Source organism: Lepus europaeus, chromosome 18 (genome assembly GCF_033115175.1).
Source record: "Lepus europaeus isolate LE1 chromosome 18, mLepTim1.pri, whole genome shotgun sequence".
NCBI lineage: Eukaryota > Metazoa > Chordata > Mammalia > Lagomorpha > Leporidae > Lepus > Lepus europaeus.
Genome location: NC_084844.1, coordinates 59,010,460 through 59,034,569, shown reverse-complemented (window position 1 = coordinate 59,034,569; position 24,110 = coordinate 59,010,460). Strand labels below are relative to the sequence as shown.

General features: G+C 56.4%; 1 protein-coding gene across 2 annotated transcripts in view; it reads right to left on the bottom strand.

Annotated features, from left to right (window-relative positions):
* LRRC75A (leucine rich repeat containing 75A) overlaps positions 1-15,798 on the bottom strand; it is a 33,412-nt gene extending 17,614 nt beyond the window's left edge. For both annotated transcript variants that reach the window (XR_009868476.1, XM_062216456.1), the window contains exon 1: positions 15,547-15,798. Coding sequence is in view for 1 of the 2 variants with exons in the window: in XM_062216456.1 (XP_062072440.1) it covers positions 15,547-15,798 (252 nt within the window). In the remaining variant the exon portion in view is untranslated. The remainder of the gene's footprint in view (positions 1-15,546) is intronic.
* Between the last annotated feature and the right edge of the window lie 8,312 nt (positions 15,799-24,110).

Genomic DNA, 24,110 nt, shown 5'->3' with positions numbered 1-24,110 from the left:
CAATCAAACAGAGTCCACCAGCAGGGAATTAATTAGTCTGGAGCGCAAGCAGGGGGCCGCACGGGGCTGCCTCTGCCCCTGCCGGCCTGCAACTTCAGAGGCGGCTCAGGGTGGGCACAGCTTGGGGGACCACCGGGCCCCTTCCCAGGGACACGCTAGCTGGCCATGGGGGCTCCCGGGAGAGGGAAGTGCCAGATGTCTCAGGGTTCAGGATCCCTGCGAGCACACAGCTGTCTCTTAGGCAAGAGGGCAGAATCTGAATGTGCCCCCCCCTCCTGGGAAAGAGAGGGGAGCCTGGGGGACGTGGTGCCCATGGAATGCCAGACACAGCTGCGGGAGGTAGCAAGCTAAAGGGTGTCCCCCCAAGAGACACAGCCATGCTCTTGCCCACCCCCCCCTGAAAACCTACAAATGTGGTCTCATTTGAAACAAGGGTCTTTGCAGATCCTTAAGGATCCCAAGGTGAGATCACTCTGGTTTCTCCAAGTGGACCCTACGCCCAATCCTTACAGGAGGCACAGAGAGAGGGCAGGGGTGAGGTGCAGGTGCAGGGGGAGGCAGACAGGCTGCACTAGAAAAGGCAGACTCTCCCCTGGGGTCTGCCCGGCACCCTGCTGGTGGTATAATACATTCCCAAGGCCCTAAATGGCCCAGGCGGTAGGGATGGATTGGAGGAGCCCCAGGAGAGGAATACGCAGGCTTCATACGGTGAGGGTACACAGGCAAGATGGGGGGGGGAGAACCTAGGCAGGCAGTCCGGACCCCTCCCCTCCTGGACTGCCGACCCCAGGCAGCTGTAGGCAACCCAGGCCCTCACGGCCAGGAGTCTGCTCACGGTCCCCCCAGCCCAGGGTGTCCTGAAGGTGCCTGGATCGCACGTCTGCCCTCCTGGGCTGTGTGTTCCCTAAGCAGAACTGGGCTACTAGAATGTGCCTCCTGTTGGACCACGTGCCCCCCACCCCCGACGTTGAAATCCAGGCATATTTTGTAATATGTGTTTTTCATGAACTTTTGAAAGATATTTATTGGAAAGGCAGCCAGAGAAGAGAGAGAGAGAAAGACAGAGAGAGAGAGAGAGGGAGAGAGAGCTTCTATTCTCTAGTTCACTCCCCAAATGCCCACAACAGCCAGGGCTGGGCCAGGCTGAAGCTGGGAGCTAGGAACTCCATCGGGGTCTCCCATGTGGGTGGCAGGGACCCAACTGCTTAGCCAGCACCTGCTGCCTACCAGGGAAGCAGGAAGCTGGAACTGGAAACGGGGACCGGATCCTAGCACTCCAACAGGGGCTGCTGGCGTCCCAAGTGGCGTCTTAACTGTTGTGCCCAACACTTGCCCTTCGGTTTGCTTTTTTATTTATTTTTTGGCACCCAAATAAACTTATCTTTTAATTCAGTTTCCACAAAGGCTCTGAAGAACTCTTACACACAGTCTATGTCAGGGACAGAGGGAGAATGGTGGTTGCCAGGGGCTACGCTGGCGCCGGGGGTTAGTGTCTAATGGGGCTGGAGTTTCAGTTTGGGAAGCTGAGAAAGTTCTAGAACTGGCCAGAGGCGGTGCCTGCACTCCAATATGAATGCACTTAACACCGCTGGACGGTGCACTTAACATCACCGGACGGTGCACTTAATGGTTAGGATGGGAAACTTTATGTGATTTTTCTTTTACAACACCAATAGAAAACAGTGAGCTCAGCCACTGGCAAGCAGGAGCGTACTTCACAATGTTTGTGGAAGAACTGAATTAAAATGTAAGTTTATTTTGAAGCAAAAGATGTCTGAAATCCATGCATAGTTCTTCATAGTATGCATCTTACGTGAACTTTTTTTTCCTGTTAAAGATTTATTTGTTTATTTGAAAAGCAAAGAGAGAGAGAGAGAGAGAGACAGACAGAGAGACAGAGAGAGGGAAAGACAGAAAAAACAAGAGATCTTCCATCCACTAGTTCAATTCCCAAATGGCCAGAATGGCTGGGGTTGGGCCAGGCCTAAGCCAGGAGTCAGGAACTCCATCCAGGTCTCACATGCGGGTGGCAGAGGCCCAAACTATTGGGCTGTCTCCTGCTGCTTTCCCAGGTGCATTAGCAAGGCTCTGGATTGGAAGTGGAGCAGCTGGGACTCGAACCAGCACTCATAGGGAATGCCAGAGAGAGAGAGAGAAAGAGACACAGAGAGATCTTCCATACACTGGTTCACTCCCCAAATAGCTGCAACAGCCAGAGCTGGGCCAGGCCAAAGCCAGGAGCCAGGAGCTTCATCCAGGGCTCCCACATGAGTGTAGGGTCCCAAGCACTTGGGTCTTCTTCCACTGCTTTCCCAGGTGCATTAGCAGGGAGCTGGATCGGAAGTGGAGCAGCCAGGACTCGAACCAGAGCCCATATGGGATGCCGGCACTGCAGGCAGTAGCTTTACACACTATGCCAAAATGCCAGGCCCTAATTTTTTTTTTAAAGAGTTGTCCTCCCGGACTCTGCAGGGCTCCTCCTAGCTTTAGTGTCCTGGGCGTGTCCGTTTACACGCAAACACACACACACACTCACACACACAACACTCACACACTCTCACACACACACTCACACACTCTCACATACTCACTCACACACACACACTCACACACACATACTCACACACTCACACACTCTGCAGCCACAGCTGTGCATCCTTTACTGATGAGGATGTGTTTTGCGAAATGCATCGCCAGAGGCAATTTCCTCTTTGTGCAAACATTGCAGCAGGTACCTAACAGAAACCCATCTAGTCCGGGGCACTCACTCTAGGTGACTTCTTCCTTCCTTCCCCCCGCCTCCCACACCTTATTTGACTTAACTTTTTTTTTTTTTGACAGGCAGAGTGGATAGCGAGAGAGAGACAGAGAGAAAGGTCTTCCTTTGCCGTTGGTTCACCCTCCAATGGCCACCGCAGCTGGCACACTGCGCTGATCCGAAGCCAGGAGCCAGGTGCTTCTCCTGGTCTCCCATGCGGGTGCAGGGCCCAAGGACCTGGGCCATCCTCCACTGCCTTCCCGGGCCATAGCAGAGAGCTGGCCTGGAAGAGGGGCAACCGGGACAGAATCCGGTGCCCCAAACGGGACTAGAACCCGGTGTGCCGGCGCCGCAAGGCGGAGGATTAGCCTATTGAGCCGCAGCGCCGGCCCACCTTATTTGAAAGGTAGACAGAGAAAAATCTTCTATCCACTAGTTCACTCCCCAGCAGCAAGGGCTGGGCTAGGCCAAAGCCAGGAGCCAGGAGACGGAGACAGAAAGAGAGCTCTTCCATCTGTTGGTTCACTCTCTGAATGGCCACAATGGCCAGGGCTGGGCCATGCAGAAGCCAGGAAGCGGAAAATTTTAAAACTGAGTATTTCCCTAAATTTTTAAGTTTAACATACCCGTGTCATTATTCTCTTTGTGAATCTAGTAAATGTAAACCATCACGTTCAAGGGTAGGTGGTTTATAACGTAGGTCATGAAATTTCTTTAAGTATCTTGGAGAGATTTTTCTAAATTTAACATATCCCTTTGATAGATACCCATCCTAAAAAAGCACAACTTGTCCAGATTCCTAAGTAGTTCTTTAATAACAAGGTGTTTGTTAAAGATTTATTTAGGGGCCAGGGCTTTGGCATAGCATGTTACGCCTGGCACGGGTGTTCTGATAGGAGACCCGATGGGTTCCCAAGAGGCAGCTTAACACCGCTGGCCCCTACAGTAGGGGGGTGGGCCTGGAGGCGAACCCCAAAGCAAAGCCAATTTGCAAAAGCAGTAAAAGCAAGCACACACTCCCCTCCTGCACTAAGGGGACGCCCAGTGCACGGGTCCCCTGCTGAAGGGGAGGTGGCCCCCCCCCAGGCTGGGCCCCCAGCAGATGGCGCTGGCAAGGCCGCTCTGCCGGGGACCAAGCAAAGGAACTGCTCACAGAGGTCAAGGACAGCATCCGCATCTCTCCGGGCCCACTCGCCCAGCCTGGCCGAGGGGTAGGCTGTGAGTAGGGTTCTCTGCTCCCAACCCGGCGCTGGCTCCCGGCTCTGCCGCTTCCCCAAGGCCACCTGCTCCCCTGCGGGCTTGCCAAGCCGGGCTCCGGCCAGGCCGGCCCTCCTTCCATGTGACAAGTGTCCCCACAGCGGCAGCCAGCATGGAGAGGTCGGGGCGCTGGGCTGAGCAAGGGGTGGGCTGCGGGATTAGTTTGCATTGCTTGCCTCTTAAATCTTCCAAAATGACAGCCCGTGCATGAAACGGGCCTCTGGAAATAGCTGCCCGGCCGTTGCCAAGCGTAATTGAATTAAAATCCAAGAAACGGGCAGCAGCAACAAATAAATACCAAAAGGATGGGTTTGTTCTCCGCAGGAAGAAAAAATATATATAAGATCTGAAGTTAGGCGGGAGGCGTGGTCAGACGTGGCTCAGCGCTGGGGGCAGGAAACCTGGTGCTGGGTTCGACCCCAGGTCACCCTCTCTCTGCAGCCACAAATGAGAGGGTGGCACCAACTCCTCCACTCCCAGAGTGACAGGAAGCAGGAGAGAGACTTGGACCAAATTGGTTTGGAGCCAAAACACTTCAGCAAATAAACCCTTTTCTTTCTCCCGCTGGGCACTCCGGCCGCCGCTGGACACTCTGGCTGCAGGCTTTGTGCTGGCAACAGCATCTGTGCTGTTTCCCAAGCTGCTTTCCCGAGCTCCTCCCTCGTCCTTCCCCCAGCGTCCGGTGGGACCGGGATTCTGCAGAACCCCTGCCTGCCTGCCTGGAACCCGATGGTCCCCGGAGGTCCTACATTCCAGGAATTCTCCGGACTCTGTCAGCCATCCCAGCGCCTGCTCATCTCTCCGCTTGGGAGATAATCTGAATCAGCTGTTTTATCCCCCCCCCCCCCCCCCCGCAGCAAACGGATTTAAGGCCATGAGTCCCTCTTGCCGGGAAATTTCGTCCAATTCCGATGATATTCATCAAAGGGTTGGGAGATACTGGTGGAGAGGCAGAGGAGTGGCTTAGGGAACCCCTCCCAATCCAAGCAGAACAGACTTGGGGGGAGCAGGGAGAAGCTGAGGACTGGGAGGGTGGGTGTGGGATGCATTGAACACGTGGCAGGGGCAAGGAGGGCCCCAGAGTCTCCGGAAGTCCCTAAGGCCATCTCTCCCGGCCAGCAGCCTTTGGAAGTCAAGTGTGTTAGTTGAGGTTCTTCAAAGAAACAGAACCAGTCGGTGTGCTTACACCATCATGTAGGGGTGTGTGTGTGTGTGCACACACACGCGATTGGCTGGTTTTTAAGGAACTGGCTCACATGATGGTTGGGCCTGGCAGGTGTGAGAGCCGCAGGCAGGCTGGGAGGCTGGAGGCCCAGGGAGGGTGTATCTTGCGTTTGGAGGAAGAAGCCTTCTTCCTTAGCACTTTCAACTGATTGGGCGAGGCCCACCCAGGGAGCCAAATTATTATTATTATTTTTAAAAGATTTATTTATTTATTTTGAGAGCCAGAGTTATAGGCAGTGGGAGGGAGAGACAGAGAGACAGGTCTTCCATCCTTTGGTTCACTCTCCAAAACGGTCGCAATGGCCGGAGCTGGGCTGATCTGAAGCCAGGAGCCAGGAGATTCTTCCAGGTCTCCCACATGGGTGCAAGGGCCCAAGGACTTGGGCCATCTTCCACTGCTTTCCCAGGCGCATTAGCAGGGAGTGGGATCGGAAGTGGAGCAGCCGGGACTTGAACCGGCAACCATATAGGATACCAGAGCTGCAGGCAGAGGGTTAACCTACTATGCCACAGCGCCAGCTCCCACATCCTTTATTTATTTATTTATTTGATCCAATTTATTATGAAGGTCTTGGACTTGTTTGCATTCAAAGTCTCACTGATTTACATGTTAATCACATCTAAAAAAAATACTTTCACAGCAACATCCAGGCTACAGAGTGACCCCAAAGCTGGGTTCCATCGCCCAGCTACATCCGACACATGGAATCAACCATCGCCACGAGATAAGGCTCTGTTCCACTTTAAACCTCCAGGTCAGAGGTGCAGCCAAGGCCAAGGAGAAACCTCCAAGAATCTGGACTTAGACCTCTCGCTGCCCTCCCCCTGGGTAAGCAGGATGAGTCAGCCTGGATAGGAATCCAGCTCACTCCCAACTCCAGCAGGAAGTGGAGGAGGAGGAGGAGGAGGAGGAGGAGGAGGAGGAGGAGGAGGAGGAAGAACCCCTAGGGGGTCCGGTCTACAGCTCCTCTAGTGTTGCTCTCTGGAGGGTGAAGCCAGCCCAGGACAAGTTTTTTTCCCAGGGCCTCCAAGGCACCCCCGGCTGGGCAGAGCCACCATGCCCATCTTAAGGCTCCCCTCTCCTGAGGGCCTCATACGGGAATCCCCATGGGTGCAGGTAACAGGCGCCCCCACCAGCAGCACCAGGGACAAATCCATAAACCTTTAAAGGTTGCAAAGGAGGGGCTGGCGCTGGGGCGGGGTGGGTTAAGAGACAGGGGCGTCCCATATGAACACCTGGCTGCTCCACTTCCAATCCAGCTCCCTCCCTGCTAATGTGCCTGGGAAAGCAGCAGCAGCTGGCCCCAGCTCCTATGTGGGAGGCCCAGAAGAAGCTCCAGGCTCCCGGCTTCGGCCTCAATGTCCTTGACTGAGCCAGACTCCAGGCCCATCCACGGTGCCTGTCTCATGTCCTCCGAGGGGCAGGAGCGTTGCGCTGGAACCTGCTAGAAGAACATGCCCCATGGATTCAGCTCCCTGATTCAGGAGACGGAAGTCAGGTGCTGGCTGAGAGAGACGAGATATGCTCCTGACTGGTCTCAGCTGATACTGATTCGGAACTTACTCAGCCTTGGCCGGTCGACTTTGAACTTCTGCATACTCTCACATGGCTGCGGCATAAAGCTGTACAGGGCGTGCACTGCACAAGGGCGTCTGGGTGGGGCTGAAATGACCAAGCCTTAACTCTGGCTGCACCCAACCAGGGTGGTGCTGTCTTCTTACAGTGCTACAGTAGGGGCCAGAAGTGGCCCAGCACCTCCTAAAGGAAACCCAGGGGCAGGCTGGGCCTCCTTGGCTGACTCACTGGATGCCCTCCACACCCCCAGGTTCTCGGTCTTCTCCAGGGCTGCCCAGGAGACGCACTCCCTCCTGGGAACACCATCTGTTCAAGTCCCAGTCCGGTTCCTCCCTCTGTTACGGCACTGCCACCTTATCTCCACATTTGCTCCACTTCCAATGCAGCTCCCAGCTAATGGCCTGGGAAAGCAGTGGAAGATGGTCCAAGTGCTTGGGGCCCTGCACCCACGTGGGAGACCTGGATGAAGCTCCAGGCTCCTGACTTCAGCCTGGCGCAACCCTGGCCATTGTGGTCATCCGGGGAGTGAACCAGCAGGTGGAGGATCTCTTTCTCTGTCTCTCCCCGTCTCTCTCTCCGTAACTCTGCACATCAAATAAATAAATACATCAATCTTTTAAGAAATGTCACTCAGAGAACATGGTCCAGAGAATGACACCCCCCACCAAGTCTGCCCCACCCACCTCCAGGTCCTGCCCGTGGGAACTGTGAAGGGGCCCAAAGGGTCTTCTGGGTCCCAGAGCCCTTCCTGCCCTGAGGAGGGGACCTGAGTTACTCACTGGCTTCAGCTTCCAGCCCTTCCCCGGGGGGAATCACTGGGTGGGGGTGCAGGTGCAGGCTGTTAGCTCAGCTACTGACCACCCACACAAGAGCAGCCATAATGACCCCTCCCCCTCCCTCCAACTCTCCCAGGGAGTGGGAGGGGCAGGTCCAGGCCCCTCAGAACTCCGAGGACATTAAAGCTGATCCCTGCCCATCCTCTGGTGGCAGAGGCCCATAGAGAGAGAGAGAGACAGAGAGACAGAGACAGAGACAGAGACAGAGAGACAGAGATGCAAACCTGCCAGGCAGAAAGTGCTGGGTCGCTTGCCCAGTGCCCCTTGATGGGAGAAGGGTATTCTGGGAGCCTCCTTGGAGGGGCAGGGCAGCTCTAGGGGAACAGTAGCTGTAGGGTGGGGTCAGGGTAGGGTGCTCCCAGAGGGCCCTGGTATGCTCTGGGAGAATCCTGGAGATACCCTAGTGGGTAAGACAGGGACAGCCTTGAGCACCACGTCTACTGGGAGAGGCCCAGCAGAGCAGGTGCAGCAAAGCCCCAAGCAGCAACTGGGTGGGTAGCAGGGGAGGCTTGGCTCCCTGAAGCTCCTGGTCTGGAGCCTGGGACCACACCCAAGACTGCACCTGCGGGAGAGGAGGGGCCATGTGCCCTGCACCTGCGTCTACCCGCCACGGCCACAGGGCTCCTGGCTCTGCCTCCTTGTTGCGTCAGTGGCCAGAACCCGATGGCCACCGATGACCAACAGGCTACAGCCAGCTCCACAATCACTCTGAAGCCATGGTGCCCACCAGCTGCCTCTTGAATCCCAGCTGCTCCACTTCCAACCCAGCTCCCTGTTAGTGCGCCTGGGAAGGCAGCAGAAAACGGCCCAAGTGCTTGGGCTTCTGTCACTCACATGGGAGACCCAGGTGAAGTTCCAAGCTCCTGACTTCCGCCTGGCCCAACTCTGGCCGTTGTGGCCATCTGGGGAGTGAATCAGCAGATGGAAGATCTCTCTGTGTGTGTGTCTCTCCCTGTCGCTCTATAACTCTAACTTTCAAATCAATCAATCTTAAAAAAATAAAGTTTCCTTTTCAGTACAGAGGGGAGATCCAGAGAGAGCGGTCACAGGAAGTAGAAGGCAGAGAGGCAGGAAGTTACACAGGGACCCTGAGGACAGAGCAGGGGTGAGGGCAGCCCCGCGGGTGGGCACAGTGATCAAGTGCATTTCCTGCTGTTATAGCCAAATAGCTGTGACTGAGTAGAGATGAACTTAGCTCACGGTGGAGGCTGGGACGGCAAGGGCCAGGTGCAGCCTCTGGTGAGGGCCTTCCTGCTGTGCCTTAACACAGAAGGCACCGAGCAAGCCTGTGCCAGCCCTGGTCTCTCTTCTTCTCAGGAAGTCACCAATCCCGTGCTGACCACTTTATCCAATCCTAATTACCTCCCTCCCTCCTCCCCACGCCCCCGCTGGACTTGGGGATTAGGTTTCTAATGTATGAAATTTGGGGGATGTATTGCAACCACAGCACAGAGGTCCCAGGCGAGGCCAGTCCCTCTGCTGGCAAGCACACGCAGGTCTCTCCACGTGGCTGGACACCTGCGTCCACCCTGGTTGAGGATCAAGTGAGAAACAGCCAAACGCCACAGCCCTCTGAGAGCAGCCAGTGGCAGAACTGCCTGTGGCTACAGCAGCCAGGAGTCTGAGCTAATAAAAGTTAAAAAAAAAAAAAAAAAACAGGCTGGGAAATGCTCCCGGGGAGCCACGTGGGCCGTGCTCTGGGGCCTGGTGGGTGGGAGGAGAGAGAGGGCGCTGGAAGAGGGGTCTCCGCCCCTGCTCCACCCAGCTCTGCTCTCTGAGGTCTCTGTTCTCATTTAGAACACGCAGGCGGCTCTTTGAGTCTCGGGGAGCCCCAGACGCAGTGCTGGGATCTGCGGTTGCAGGTCCCAGTTTCTCTGAACAGGAGCGTTTGCCGCCCCCACCGCTACATTTCCATGGTGGAAACCCTCAACCCCCAGGGGGAGGGGGTTGGGATGGGGGTGCTCTGAGGGTACTCTCAGGGACTAGAGCTTCAGGCCTCAGCCGATAAAGTCTGCAACCTCCAGGCTGTGCGAATAAGTTTCTGCTACTTACAAGCCTCTAAGGGGACGGTATTTTGTTACAGGAGACTGGGACGAAGACACGTGGCAGCCAGGAGGAATGTGTGTATGTGTGTGTGCGTGTGTGCATGTGTGGGTGAGAGAGAGAGAGAGATTTTCTCATCTGCTCTTGCTGCGGATAGGAGGGGAGGGCATATGGCTGGCCCAGGAGCCCCACTGCCAGGAGGGGATCTTCTCACATCTCCACTCCACCCCGTGGATATTTCTATGGGGACTGCAAAAAAACACTGGTCGTGGGGCCGGTGTTGTGGCATACCGGATAAAGCCACTGCCTATGACACCAGCGTCCCATATGGATGCTGATTTGAGTTCTGGTTGCTCCACTTCCAATCCAGCTCCCTGCTAATGCACCTGGGAAAGCACTAGAGGATAGACCAAGTGCTTGGGCCCAGGCCACCCACGTGGGAGACCTTGAACAAGTCCTGGCTTTAGCCCCGCACAGCCCTGGCTGTTGTGGCCATCTAGAGGAGTGACCCAGTGGATGGAAGACCTTTCTCTCTCGTCTCTCTTTGTTACTCTCACTTTCAAATAAATAAATGCATCTTTAAAAAGAGAGAGGGGCTGGCGCTGTGGCACAGCGGGTAAAGCCACCACCTGCAGTGCTGGATCGAGTCCTGGCTGCTCTACTTCCCAACCAGCTCTCTGCTATGGCCTGGGAGAGCAGTAGAAGATGGCCCAAGTCCTTGGGGCCCTGTACCCACGTGGGAGACCCGGAGGAGGCTCCTGGCTCCTGGCTCCTGGCTTCAGATCGGCACAGCTCCGACAGTTGTGGCCAACTAGGGATGAAAGACCTCTCTCTCTCTCTCTGCCTCTCCTTCTCTCTCTTTGTAACTCTGACTTTCAAAAAAAATAAATAAATCTTTAAAAAAAATAAATAAAAGAGAGACTGTTCCCGCCAACCCTTTTGCCAGGTGCCTCTCACCTGCGAGAGGTATGGGGGTGCGAGGAGCAGGCACAGGAACTGAGTACAGGGAGCAATCGAATAGGGGATGACCTAGCTGTGCTCACAGTGGCGACACCAAAGCCTGCTGGCTCCTGGCTCCTGCAGGAGAGCACCAGGGCCAGTGGCCAGTGGCACTGTGCCCGAAGTAGAGCTCACATCCGTTCTGGGAAGGTTCCTGAAAAGTGGCTACGTGGTACATCCCTGGCCCGTGGCCCCTGCCCCAGAAGGGCAGCACCGCTGGACATGAGAAGACACTGGGGAAGTGGGCAGGGGAGGGCACATTTACCTTGGATATCCACGGCTGGTGGCCGGGCTCCTCAAGACAGCAGCAGTTCCTGGCCCTCTATTTTGTTCTAGAATGTCCCCTGTCTCTATCCCATCAGACCCTGAGGTCGGGGTAGCTGGTCCAGCCACCAGGCCTGCGGTCAAGCCCGGCCACACAATGACCGCTGTGTCCCTGGCTGCCCTAACAACACAGGCCCCTGACATCAGAACCAGTCTGCCTCTTTATTGCGGCAGACAACGCCTGGATCCAGCCCAGCCGGGCAATAGCAGAGTGGCGGATTCTCAAAAGGCAGGTTTCTCTTTGTGGAGGGAGCAGACGTGATTCAGCACAGGGAGCGATCAGGAATGTGGAGGAGGTCGGGCTCTCCCATCAGGCTCCGCTCCCCTTCCGTCGCCGCCGCCTCGGCAGGGGCCCCAGACTGCACCTGCCGGATGGAATCCCGCGGTGCCACCAAGGCCGGGCACCACGCCACTTCTCTCTCCAAGAACACCACCGCCTGGCAGGCTGCCAGGAGCAGCTGAGCCCCGTGGATATCACTCCCAGAAATGCAACTGCTCGGAAAGCAAGCTTGAAGGCTCTCGTGATGGTCTTGATGAACCTGGTAATTGGCGCCCAGACGCACAGCATCGTCGGGGGAGCGATACAAGTGTTTTCTGAGGACACACTGTGAGGACAGCGGCGGAGACACACACACACACACACACAGACTCACAGGGAATGTTACAAGCCCGCAGGTTCTCAATATACACTATGGACCCCAGCAGAAGTGGATGTCCACCCTCAGGAAGCACTTGACCTTGTCCGACAAACAACATGACCATCAGAACAAACTGCCACCCAGTATGGTGAGACCCACAAGGCTACTGGATCCCAGAACTTGGGCTGGCTCAGTCTCCAAGCGCTTGTCCATTATTCTGCTCCTCTTGGGGGTGGGGAGAGGAGGCAGATGACACCCTAGGTCCTACGTAGGGTGAGGCTGGACAGCTCTGCCCCGTACAGGTGCACCACGTTGGGTGGGAGTAAACCAGCTCGCTCGGGCCTTCTTTATGGGAAGGTGAACAGGAAGAGATGGGCCACCTCGGTTCGGTGTATCCCTGGGAGCCAGATCCCTTAGTCTGGTGTTCTAAGAAGCAGGTGCACAACTGGAATTCTGGACTCAGAGAAAACTATGCTGAGCTGAAGAGCTGACACCTCAACCCTCTATGCAACCAGCTCTTGCCTTATCTCCATGATGGAAAGTCACTTCTCCAGGGTGAGAGATGGTGAGCCTGGGGCAGGCATTTAGGCTAAGCAATTAAAACACTGGCTAAGACAGTCGCATCCCACACTGGAGCACCTGGGATCTGACGTCAGCTTCCTGCTAACACAGGTCACGGGAGGCAGTGGTGATGGCTTGAGTAACTGAGTTCCTGCCACCCATATGGGAGACCTGGATGGAGTTTCCAGCTCCCAGCTTCAGCCTGGCCCAGCCCTGGCCCTCGTGGGCATTTAGGGAGTGAACCAGAGGATGGGAACACACACACTCTCTCTCTCCGTCTCTCTGAAGGCCTCGGGGTGGGGCTAGGGCTATGGCCCAGGGGAGAGGAAAGGAATGGCCTTGTCAACCCTAAGCTGGTTCTTTTCCCCCATGGCACCTGCCCCAGACTCCACCTAGATTTACAGGGAGCTTTTGATCCACACTGAGCCCAGGCCAGGCAGCCAGAACACAAAACTCCTCAGGCTGTGACTGAGAAAGGACACCACGAACCGTCCAGAGTAGAGCCAGATCCTACCTAGGACTGATTCTCTGATTTCTTATCTCGGTCTCCCAGAGAACCTGTCTTGACTGGCAGCGCCTACCCGATTTCACACACTTTGTAGCACTTGCTCTGCTCCACAGCCCAGATCCCTGGAGGCTATCCGCTGGGTCCAAGGCCACAGCACACAGAGGAGGACTGGAAGGCAACGCTGCCACACTCTCAGACGCCACAGCTCCTAAGGGGAGGGGGTAGCTCTGCATTCCTGGGGGGGCAGCTACAGGGCCTGAGCCCTCTCCAGCAAGCCAGAATCTCCCACCAAGAATGCGCCCCCACATATCCTAGATGCAGCAGCACTGGCCGCCCAATCCCTCCACCTCCTCTGACTTGCCACTCCCTACAATCCCAGGGGCCCTGTTTGCACCCCAAGCCCAGAGCAGGTCACATGGCCGGGGGAAGGGGCAGTATCAGACTGCAGCAGGGACCCTGCTTGGACTCTGGCGCAGGGTTCAGGGGCTCTGTGTGCCCTCTAAGATCCCTTGCAGGATCGTGTGTGTGCACGTGTGTGTACATGTGTATGCACGTGTGTGCAGGTGTATTTGTCTTAGAGAGGTGTGTGTAGCCTTTTCAGGGCCTCAGAGAGATCAAGGACTCCAAAAGGAATTTTTAAGGGATCCCAGCTCCCCTGTAAGCCATGGCTCTGGGCACCCACAAACTCGGCAGCCAGTGAAGGTATCGAACATCCCCATGGGCTACGCCTAGGAGATGGCTCTTCCCATCCAGGCTGGGACCACTCTCTGGCCCTGCCCCTCCCTGGGGTCCCAGACAACAGGGACTGAGCCTGGTGTACCTACACACCCCCTGCCTCTGCCTGCAGGGTGGACTGGTCGGGGGGAGACCCTGAGTGTTTTCACCTCTTGCACTGACTGCTCTTGCCACTTCCTGACGGGGAGAGGAAACAGGAGAGGAAGACAGCATTTGGGAGAAGGAGGCACTTTAGGGCACAGCACAGATCCAGCCTGACCTCCCTCCAGTAGGCCTCAGGGTCCTAGACAACCACCTCTCTGTCATGGACCTCTGCAACCCTCTGGGGTCCCCTTCCGCAAGGCCTGGGACCAGGACCACTTCCAGGGGGGACGGGGGAGGTTGCGTGCAGGAGGGGGCTTGATCTCTCCACTCCAGGCCCACAGGCCCCACTCACCAGCCAGGGGTCCAGGGAGCCACAGAAAAGCGGGGAGTCTGATAGCCCCCTCCAGCCTTGCAGCTGAGCAGGCTGCTGGGACACCAGGGCTCGCAGGCAGAGGAAATGCTCCCTGCCTCAGTTTCCCAGGACGTGGTCTCATCCTGGGGAGCCCCAGGCGTCGGCCTCCCGCAGGCCTGCAGCTGGCCCTGGAGAATGCCGGCTTCATTTTTGCTCTTTCACGCTCCTAGAAGGTGTGCTCTCCCCCCAGTGTGCTGTATGCCCCCCCGCCCAGAGCTCCTCCCAGGGCCAGGGGAGCAGCACGTGATCAGCAGTGTCTGCCTAGTGTGCAAATGGGATATGAGGCTCTGGAAAACCCATTATCCTGTTCGAAAGCCAAAAAAAAAAAAAAAAAAAAAGTTACCAGAGAGGCCGCGTGTGTGTCGGTCTCCAATTTTCTAAAGACAAAGAGAAATACACACCGTGTATGCAGTGTGATGCCATCTTTTCGCTGACGATTCAGGTCACAGACAGCACCTGGGGCCCCAGCAGCACCTCGGGCACCAGAGCCTTCCCTCTCCCTGTGCCACGCAAGCCTTGGGAACCCGTTCTCCAGGGTGACAGCAGCAGCGGGGAGGGATGTGGCTCCCCTTGGATTTTTGGAAGCTCCTCCCAGGAAGACACTCCAACAGCCTCTTCCATCAGTTATGGGAAAACTCAGAGAGGTCAGCTGAGGCTTCCCCCTCCCCCTTCCCCCACACAGTGCACGGCTAACCACAGGGTCAGTCCACCCAGACGGTGGGGCCTGGGTTTGTCTTGTCCAGAAGCCCAGGCCAAGCCAACCTGTTTGGCGATGCTGCAGGTAGAAACCTTTGTGTGCCCTCCTGCCTTTCTCCCACTCAACAAAAATCCACGGCACAGGCCACCCCCCATCCCCCAAAGAAACTGAGATAAGAAAGGAGGTGGGGGACAGCCTCAGCTGTTCCGCACAGTCTGTCCCCAGACCAGAGGGACAGGCACGGGCGATCGGCGGAGGACCCAAGTTCCTGCAGGCCGGGAGACCAAACCCTACAGCCCTCCCTGCAGGCTTGGGGCAGGTGCTCATGGCTGAGGACCTGCCAAAGTTAGGGGAGGGGACACTCGTCTCCTTTTGCAGCCACTGCCCCCCAGGGCACCTCCCAGGCGAGCAGAGCACCGATGACCTAGGGCCTGGCAGCTCACCAGTCCCAGGGCCGCGTCCTTGGACTTCTCCTCCGGGCGCCGACTACTGCGCATTCATTGAGGACCCTTGGCAAGGGGTGGTGGCCGCCAGTGTGGACAGGAAGACAAGAGAGGGCTCTGCCCAGCCCGCGCGTGCATCCCCGTGTCCCCTCCCACCAACCAGCCCTGGAGACCAGCCTCCTCGGCCAGCGGAGGGCAGGAGCGGCGACATTATTCCAACAGGTCCCTCTCACAGTGGGCCTCACCGGGCCAGCCTTCCTCCGCCCTGCCCCGAGGCCCAGAGCTCAGCGGGAGCGCCGAGGCACCTGCCGCCAGACCGCGCTCCATCCATCCCCCCCGCGGAAAGGGGTCCTGGGCGGTGCCCCTCAGCGCTCCCCAGCCTCCCGGGCAAGGGGCGGGGCTCTCCCGCGCCCGGCGCGCCCCCCTGCCCCTGTCCCCTGCGCGCGCTCACCTGGCGCAGGTGCTGCAGCAGCGTCCCCGCCTCCTCCCGCCGGCCCTGGCGCACCATCCGCAGCAGCTCCTGGACCATGCCGACGCGCCGATGGTAGGGGGGCAGCCCCGCGCCGGCGCCCGCGCGCCCCGCCTTGTCCCCGGCGCGCAGCAGCAGCGACGCCCAGAAGTCCGGCCGTTCGCGGCGGGGGCCGGGCGCCGCGCCGGGGCTGGCTCGCTCCGCCAGGCTGCCCTTGGTCTGCCGGGTGCCCATGCCGCCGCCGCCCGCCGCGACTCTCCGCGCTGGGCCCGAGGCCGCGGCCCCGGCCGGCTGCGCCCCGGGCGCGCCCGCCTCCCGGGCTGCAACTTTGGGGGAACTGTTGCGCGCGGGCGGGCGGGCGGCGCGGGGGCGGGGGCGGCCGGCGGCCCGCGCTCCTCGCGCTCCTCCCTCCCCGCTCCCGGGCGCGCTCCCCGGGCGCTCGCCGCCAGCCCGCCGCCCCGCCCCGGCCGGCCCGCCCCGCCCCCGGCTCCCGCCCCCGCGCCCGGCTCCGCGCCGCCGCCGCCGCCGCCGCCGCCCGCCCCTGGGCTCCGGGCCGGGGGCCTCCCCGGCGCCGCGCCCCCTGCCGGCCACCGCACTGCGCCTCCCGGCGGCGCAGCAGGCGGCCAGGCCCCAGGGGCCTTGGCTGGGCCCACCGGGCTCCCCGGAGGGGTCAGGCCCGCGGAGGCGAGGGGACGTGCCCGATGCGCCTGGCTGGGGGCAGCGTCCCTTGTCTCAGGGTCGGATTTCCCCAGGCAGCGTCCACGCCCGAGTCATCTGAGGCAATGGATGAAAAACAGAAAAACAAAAAAAACGCGGACTCCCAGGCCTCGCCCTTATCCACGGGGTGGGGAATCGCCTCCCTGGGATCTGCAGATCTGCCGTGGTAGCCAGCATCACGGGTGATTCGGGTGCACGCTTTTTTGTTTGTTTGTTTGTTTTGAGACCTGGTCCATTGGGGAAGCCTGAGGGGGTGGTTGGTGTGTGAACCCCAAAACTGCGGTTCATGCCCTTTTGCTACTGAGGATCTGTGCCTGCTCTCAGGCGCCCCGAGCGTCTGCACCAGACAGGTATGAAAAGCTGTTTTCTCCTGTTCTTACTCTCACAGGCCTGGATGGAGAAGGGGCCTGCAGGTGGGCTGGCTGCTGTCTCCTGCTGGCTGTCTCCCTCCTTGCTCTGCCAGGCCCAGGCCCAGGCCCAGACCCAGGAGACTGGTGGTTGCTTGGGAAGCTCTCCAGGGCCTGCCAGACGCCAGGCCAAGGCACAGTTGTTCATCCTGGTAGGCTGGGGTGGCTGCCCTGGGCTCTGCGGGGTCGGCAGGTGGAGCATCATGGTGCCAGCTCTAACTCTGGCCTGTGCCATGTTAGGGCATTAGAACTCCGGCTGCAGGGACAGGAGAGCCGGATCCCCAATCCTGGAGAGCTGGACTTGGCCAGTTACAGAGTGCTGAGTGCCAGGCAGGTCGTAGCCTCTGGAGTCCTGGTACGTCCTTTGCCTTGTTGGGATAAAGCACTTGGTCAAGGTCGGGGACGGTAGGGCTGGATGTGTGGCACAGTGGTTAAGGTGCTGATTGGGATGCCTGGAATGGAGTCCCCGCTCCGCTTCCTATTCCAAATCCCTACTAACGCACACTCTGAAGGCAGTGGTGAAGCTCAAGTACTTGGGTCCTTGTCACTCATGAGTTCCCTGGTGGCCCTGGCTGTTGCAACCTTAGGAAGATCTCTTGGTCTTTCTGTCTCTCTGCCTTTCAAGTAAATTAAAGAAAATTAAAAACACATTCATGTGTTGCTGCGTTTTTTTAAAAAAAGATTTATTTATTTGCAAGGCAGAGTTACACAGAGAGAGGAGAGGCAGAGAGGGGGGGAGAGAGAGAGAGAGGTCGAGAGAGGTCTTCCATCCGCTGGTTCACTCCCCAATTAGCTGCAATGGCCAGAGCTGTGCTGATCTGAAGCCAGGAGCCAGGAGCTTCTTCCGGGTCTCCTACACGGGTGCAGGGGCCCAAAGACTTGGACCATCCTCTACTGGTTTCCCAGACATAGCAGAGAGCTGGATCGGAAGTGGAGCAGCCGGGTCTCGAACCGGCGCCCATATGGGATGCCAGCACTGCAGGCCAGGGTGTTAACCCGCCGCGCCATAGCGCCGGTCCCCTGTTGCTGCGTTTTAAAGATTTATTTTCATTTGTTTAGAAAGGCAGAGGGACAGACACAGACAGAGATCTTCCATGTACTGGTTGATTCCTCAAATGCCCACATGAGCCGAGACTGGGCCAGACCGAAGCGCAGAGCCAGGAACCTTATTCAGGTCTCACGTGGATGGCAGAGACGCAACTACTAGAGCCATCGCCTGCTGCCTCCCGGGGTGCACCCAAGCCTGGGCACTCCCATATGGGACACAGGTGTCCCAAGCTATGTCCGGACAGGAGTGCACCCAGATACACACCCCTGCTACTGCCTTACCTTCATTCATCCCTCACCACTTCACCCTGGCTTCTGCCCCCAACCGTGACATTGAAATGCCCCTTGCCAGTGACCTACTTGCTGATATCGGTGGCCGCTTTCAGTCTTCATTGTACTTGACTTTGAAGCAGCACCTGACCCTGCTGCCAGCTCGGGTTTGATTGCAACTGTGTTCCCTGGGCTTGGTGGGCACGGCTCTTCTCTGGGTTTCTTTCTGGAGTTCCCCCCGCAAATTCCTTTTCCCACCCCATCCTCTCCTTGTTGGGCTATCCCAGAACACTGCTGCAGCCTCTCCCTAGGCAATACTATTCACCCTCACGTCCCCCCCCCCGCCGCCGCGCACACCCTAACGACTCCAAGCCTGCTCCCGATCTGTAAGCCAGTACATTAACCTGTCACTGATTCATGGATGCTGGCTGGAGACACGAGCCTGCGGGGTCAGAGGCTCAGGATTTGATTACTCAGGGCTCAGCATGCGGCATGAGCATCAGCATATCGGCCTCGCTTCCCCTGGCCTCCAGGCTGCTGCTGGGGTGGAGGTGTGGGGGAGGCGTGTGCTGGGCCCACCTGGAGGCTCCGCAGGCAGCCCGTTCACGTCATAGCTCGGGAACACCGAGCCTGGGGAAGCCAGTGCTCCTGCAGGAGCCAGTGAGCAAGCCTGCTGTTTGTTCCAGTGGGAGACCTTCACGGCTGCTCACGACAAAGAACGCTAAGTGGCCCAGGTGAAAAGACCCCAGGGTCTGGCTTTCTTGCCCGGCACGGCAAGATGTGGCAGTGCCCAGGGACTTCCTGCAGGGGGCGCTTCACGCTCAACCAATAAGCACCTCCTCTTCTGGGCCCCGCTCCCAGCCTACCTTCTCCTGGTTCTGCTGTGTGTTAGGAGCAGCAGGCCAGAAAGCCTGGCGTCAGTGGGCACCGTTTGGTCTCTCGGGACGCGCGTGTGGTTCTCGGAGTCCAGTTCCTGAGGCCAGGGTGGCAGCTCTAATTTCCCATACATTCCGAGTGCTCCGCCTCCGGCTGTGCCTTTTTTTTTTTTTTTTTTTTTAATGTTATTCTGTCTTTTCAACAGCTGTAAGGGAAGCTTTGCTGTGTTCCCGATTTCCCAAGTGAAAAAATGGAGTCTTTTTTTTTTTTTTTTTAATTTGTTTATTTATTTGAAGGTCAGAGTTACAGAGAGAGGGAGCAAGAGAGAGAGATCTTCCATCTGCTGGTTCACTCCCCAAATGGCCACAACATCTAGGACTAGGTCAGGCAGACATCAGGAGCCAGGAGCCGGGTCTCCCATGTGGGTGCAGGGGCCCAAGCACTTGGGCCATCTGCTGCTGCTTTCCTAGGCCACAGCAGAGAGCTGGATTGGAAGTGAGCAGCTGGGACACGAGCTGGTGCTGATACGGGATGCTGGCCCAAAGTTACACAGGGAATACAGGGCAGAGTTGGGAGTCACACTTTGGTCTTGCTGACTCAAAAGTCTGAACTTTATACCAATCGTCCTACTTTTTGTTTTATTTATTTTTTTAAAAAAATTATTTATTTATTTGGGGGCTGGTGCCGTGGTGTAGCGGATAAAGTGGCTGCCTGCAGTGCTGGCATCCCATATAGGCACTGGTTATAGACCTGGCTGCTCCACTTCCAATCCAACTCTCTGCTATGGCCTGAAAAAGCAGTGAAAGATGGCCCAAGTCTTGGGCCCCTGCACCTGCATGGGAGACCTGGAAGAAGCTCCTGGTTCCTGACTCCAGATTGGCGCAGCTCTGGCCATTGCGGCCAATTGGGGAGTGAACCAGTAGATGGAAGATTTCTCTCTCTCCCTCTCTGCCTTTCAAATAAATAAATTAATTAATAATTTGAAAAGCAAAGTAACAGAGAGAGAGAGAGAGAGAGAGAGAGACAGATTTTCCATCCACTGATTCATCTGGGCTGTGGCTATCCCGAGAGGTGGCTCAACCTGTTACAGTACAACGCCCAGCCTGGTCGTACCTTTTAAATATTTCCCCCTCCTGCAGCCACTGCCTTGGTTCAGGGTCTGGCACATTTCAGCCAACTTTCTTTCTAACTTGTGTCCCACCTGCACCTGTGTCCCTCTGATGCGTCTTCCACGTAGCTCATGGAGTCATCACTCTGTGTCTCCCTTCTTCGGTGATTTCCATCACTCAGTCCGAATGACTAAACGTGGCATTGATGTGCTGTGTCCATGTCCTTGGCCTCAGTCATTATCCCGTGTTACTCACAGGGCTCTCAAGATGCTGTACCTTGTTTGCCTTACCATGTTCTCTTCTTGGGGTGTCCTTCACCTTCTTATCAGCTACCTGGCTTAGATGGCCTCCCTTCGGAAGCCCAGATGCCTCCTGTGCCCGCCTCTGTGTGGCTGGACTGCCGAGTGGGCATGAGAGCGTGCCTGTGATGGGGACGGTGATGCTGTGCTCCTTGGTCGCACGTGCCCAGAGCGTCCTCCTTCATCCCCTCCTTCACGGATCTCTCCTTATCCTGGAGATTCAACTTCGTGCCACCTACTCAAGGAAGGCGTCCAGGATTCCCTTGCCTCCTGCTGGCTAAAGTCCAGCGACAGTTCCTGTGTTCTCCAAGCTTGCTGCCAGCGCTGGACCCTGCAGGGATGCCCTGGAAGTTCCACAAGGGCACGCTGTTGGTGGTTGCCACTGCCAATCAGTGCCTCCTAGCCTAGCTCCTGGCACACTGGAGGTGCTCACCTAACACTTACTGGATAAAAAGCTCCACAAAGGGCCAGAATTTGGCTTAGTGGTTAAGGTACTTATTAGGGCACTGGATCCCAAATCCAAGTACCTGGGACCAAGACCCAGCTCTACTTCCTGCTAATGCCCACCCTGGGAGGCAGCAGGTGATGGCTCAAGTGATTGGGTCCCTGGCAGCCATGTGGGAGACCTGGATTGAGTGCCTGTCTCTCAGCTTTGCCCTGGCCATTGTGAGCATTGTGGGAGTGAACCAGCAGATGGGAACTCTGTCTGTCTTTCTGTCTGTCTCCCTCTGCATCTCAAATGAGAAAAAATAAATGGAAAGACACCCCCTTCACCCCCCAATCCATGACTGTCTCCAGGGTGTTAGCTTCATGCCCCGAGTGACTGTAGGGCAGGCAGCCGATGAAATGATTGAGTGAACCACAGCAGATGCTGCTTGGGTTTGTAGATGTGGAAGCCGTTGATGATCTTTGGGAAATCAGTTTCAGGGGATTAAGGAGCAAATAGGAGAGAAGGAAGTTGAGAGAGCTTTGTTCCTCCAAAAAAATCCAGTTTTGATGAGGACATACCCAGAGGGAGGGCTGCTGTTCGCTGGTGTTTGCAACGATATGGTCATTTTATTAAGAGCTAATCATGGAATTTATCCACTTGATTGCTCTCTTTTAAGCAAGTCGTTTTTGTCACATGGAAGCACTAGACTTTTCCCACCATCCAACCTAGAATTAAGGAATTAGCATTGTATGATTTTTCTAAGAACAATCACTTTAGTTTTGATCAGGTTGTAAAATTTAAAGATCATCCACACTGTATAAATATCTAAATAAAAACTTCTACTACATGGATCAAATGGTAAATATTTTTATCCAATATGTCAAGCTCTTACATTCTTTACATTTATAATATTTAACTGTTTTCTTTTTTCTTTAAAGATTGATTTTTATGTATTTGAAAGATAGATTTGCAGAGACAGAGGGAGGAAGAATCTTCTATCCACTGGCTCACTCCCCAAAAGGCCGCAACAGCCAGAGCTGGGCCAGGCCAAAGCCAGGAGATTGGAACTCCATCGGGGTGTCTCACATGAGTGTCTGGGGCCCAAGGATTAGGGACATTTTCTACGGTCTTCCCAGGTTCATAGCAGGGAGGAGAAACAGTAGTGGAGCAGCCAGGACTAGAACTGGTGCTCATATGGGATGCCTAGCCCATTGCACCACAACTCTGGCCCCAACTATTTTCTTAATAATTGTACAAAGTGAGTACTTAGACCAGCACTTCCTTGATAGTAATTGGAGAACTAGAATTCAGAATTACATCTGTGTTCTTAGAGAATTGAAGGGGGCTTTCATAAGTTTGTGGCAAAGTGGAATTAAAAGCTGGGACCGGTGCTGTGGCGCAGTAGGTTAATCCTCTGCCTGCAGTGCTGGCATCCTATATGGGCGCTGGTTCAAGTCCCGGCTGCTCCTCTTCCAATCCAGCTCTCTGCTGTGGCCTGGGAAAGCAGTAGAAGATGGCCCAAGTCCTTGGGCCCCTGCACCCACGTGGGAGACCAGGCAAAAGCTCCTGGCTCCTGGTTTTGGATCGGTGCAGCTCCAGCTGTTGCGGCCATTTAGGGAGTGAACCAACGGATGGAAGACCTTTCTCTCTGTCTCCCTCCCTCTCACTGTTTGTAACTCTACTTTTCAAATAAAATAAATAAAATCTTTTTTTTTTTTTTTTTTGACAGGCAGAGTGGACAGTGAGAGAGAGACAGAGAGAAAGGTCTTCCTTTTGCCGTTGATTCACCCTCCAATGGCCGCCGCGGTAGGCGCGCTGCGGCCGGCACACCGCGCTGATCTGTTGGCAGGAGCCAGGTGCTTCTCCTGGTCTCCCATGCGGGTGCAGGGCCCAAGCACTTGGGCCATCCTCCACTGCACTCCCTGGCCACAGCAGAGAGCTGGTCTGGAAGAGGGGCAACCGGGACAGGATCGGTGCCCCGACCGGGACTAGAACCCGGTGTGCCGGCGCCGCAAGGTGGAGGATTAGCCTAGTGAGCCGCGGCGCCGGCTATAAATAAAATCTTTTTAAAAATTCATTAAAGTGGCTGGCGCCGTGGCTCAACAGGCTAATCCTCTGCCTTGCGGCGCCGGCACACCAGGTTCTAGTCCCAGTCGGGGTGCCGGATTCTGTCCCAGTTGCCCCTCTTCCAGGCCAGCTCTCTGCTATGGCCCGGGAGTGCAGTGGAGGATGGCCCAAGTGCTTGGGCCCTGCACCCCATGGGAGACCAGGAGAAGCACCTGGCTCCTGGCTTCGGCTCAGCGCGGTGCGCCGGCCGCGGCGGCCATTGGAGGGTGAACCAACGGCAAAGGAAGACCTTTCTCTCTGTCTCTCTCTCTCTCACTGTCCACTCTGCCTGTCAAAAATTAAAAAAAAAAAATTCATTAAAGTGGAATTAAAAGCTAAATTAATTGTGTTGCAAAACATTTTGAAATTCATGCATTTTTTTCATAATGCACATTTTTTAAAAGATTTATTTATTTTTTTGAAAGAATTACAGAGAGAGGAAGACACACACACACACACAGAGTGAGCGAGAGCGAGAGAGAGAGAGAGAGATTTTCCATTTGCTGGTTTACTCCCCAGATGGCTGCAACAGCCAAGCTGGGCCAGGCAAAGCTGCTCCATCCGGGTCTCCCATGTAGTTGGTAGGGGCCCAAGCGCTTGAGCCATCTTCCACTGCTTTTCGCAGGCCATAGCAGGGAACTGGATCAGAAGTGGAGCAGACCGGCGCCCAGATGGGAGGCTGGCATCATAGGCAGCGGCTTTACCCGCTGCGCCATAGCACCAACCCTGTATAATGCACATTTTTCATGAATTTTTTGAAGTATCCTGATAGAGATGCTCTCACTTGAAAGTGTTGTTATCAGAGTTGTTCAGTTTTGAAGCTAGGGAGAGAAGCTGGGCTGGCCGAGGCATAGGCCGGGTGGGCCTGGTGATGGCCTGGGGGCCCTGTACAGACAGCAGGAAGTCATGGAGCTGCTCGGGTCGAGGGCTAAGCCTCAGGTCGCCTCTGGCTCTGATTCAGGAAGAGAAATGCTCATCAGTGTGCAGGTGGAAGAGAAGTGGGAGGTGTTCTTGCCTCGCGGACATTGACATAGAAAGCCATCTGTTACGATGCCAGGAGACAAGCCAGGGCTGGGGTTATGGAGGGGGGGAGAGAGGGGGCTGTCTGGGACAGACCCCCAGGAGGTCAGCAGGGAGGCAGGCGCGGCGTCCCACGGACAGCTCTTGAAGCAGAGCCTAGGAACCAGATTGATGCAGAGCTGAGGTTGCCTCGGGTGCTTGGGACAGAGGCACGGGGCCGCGCAGGTGTTGCAGGTCCTGAAATGCATCGTCTGGGAAGGGGGTG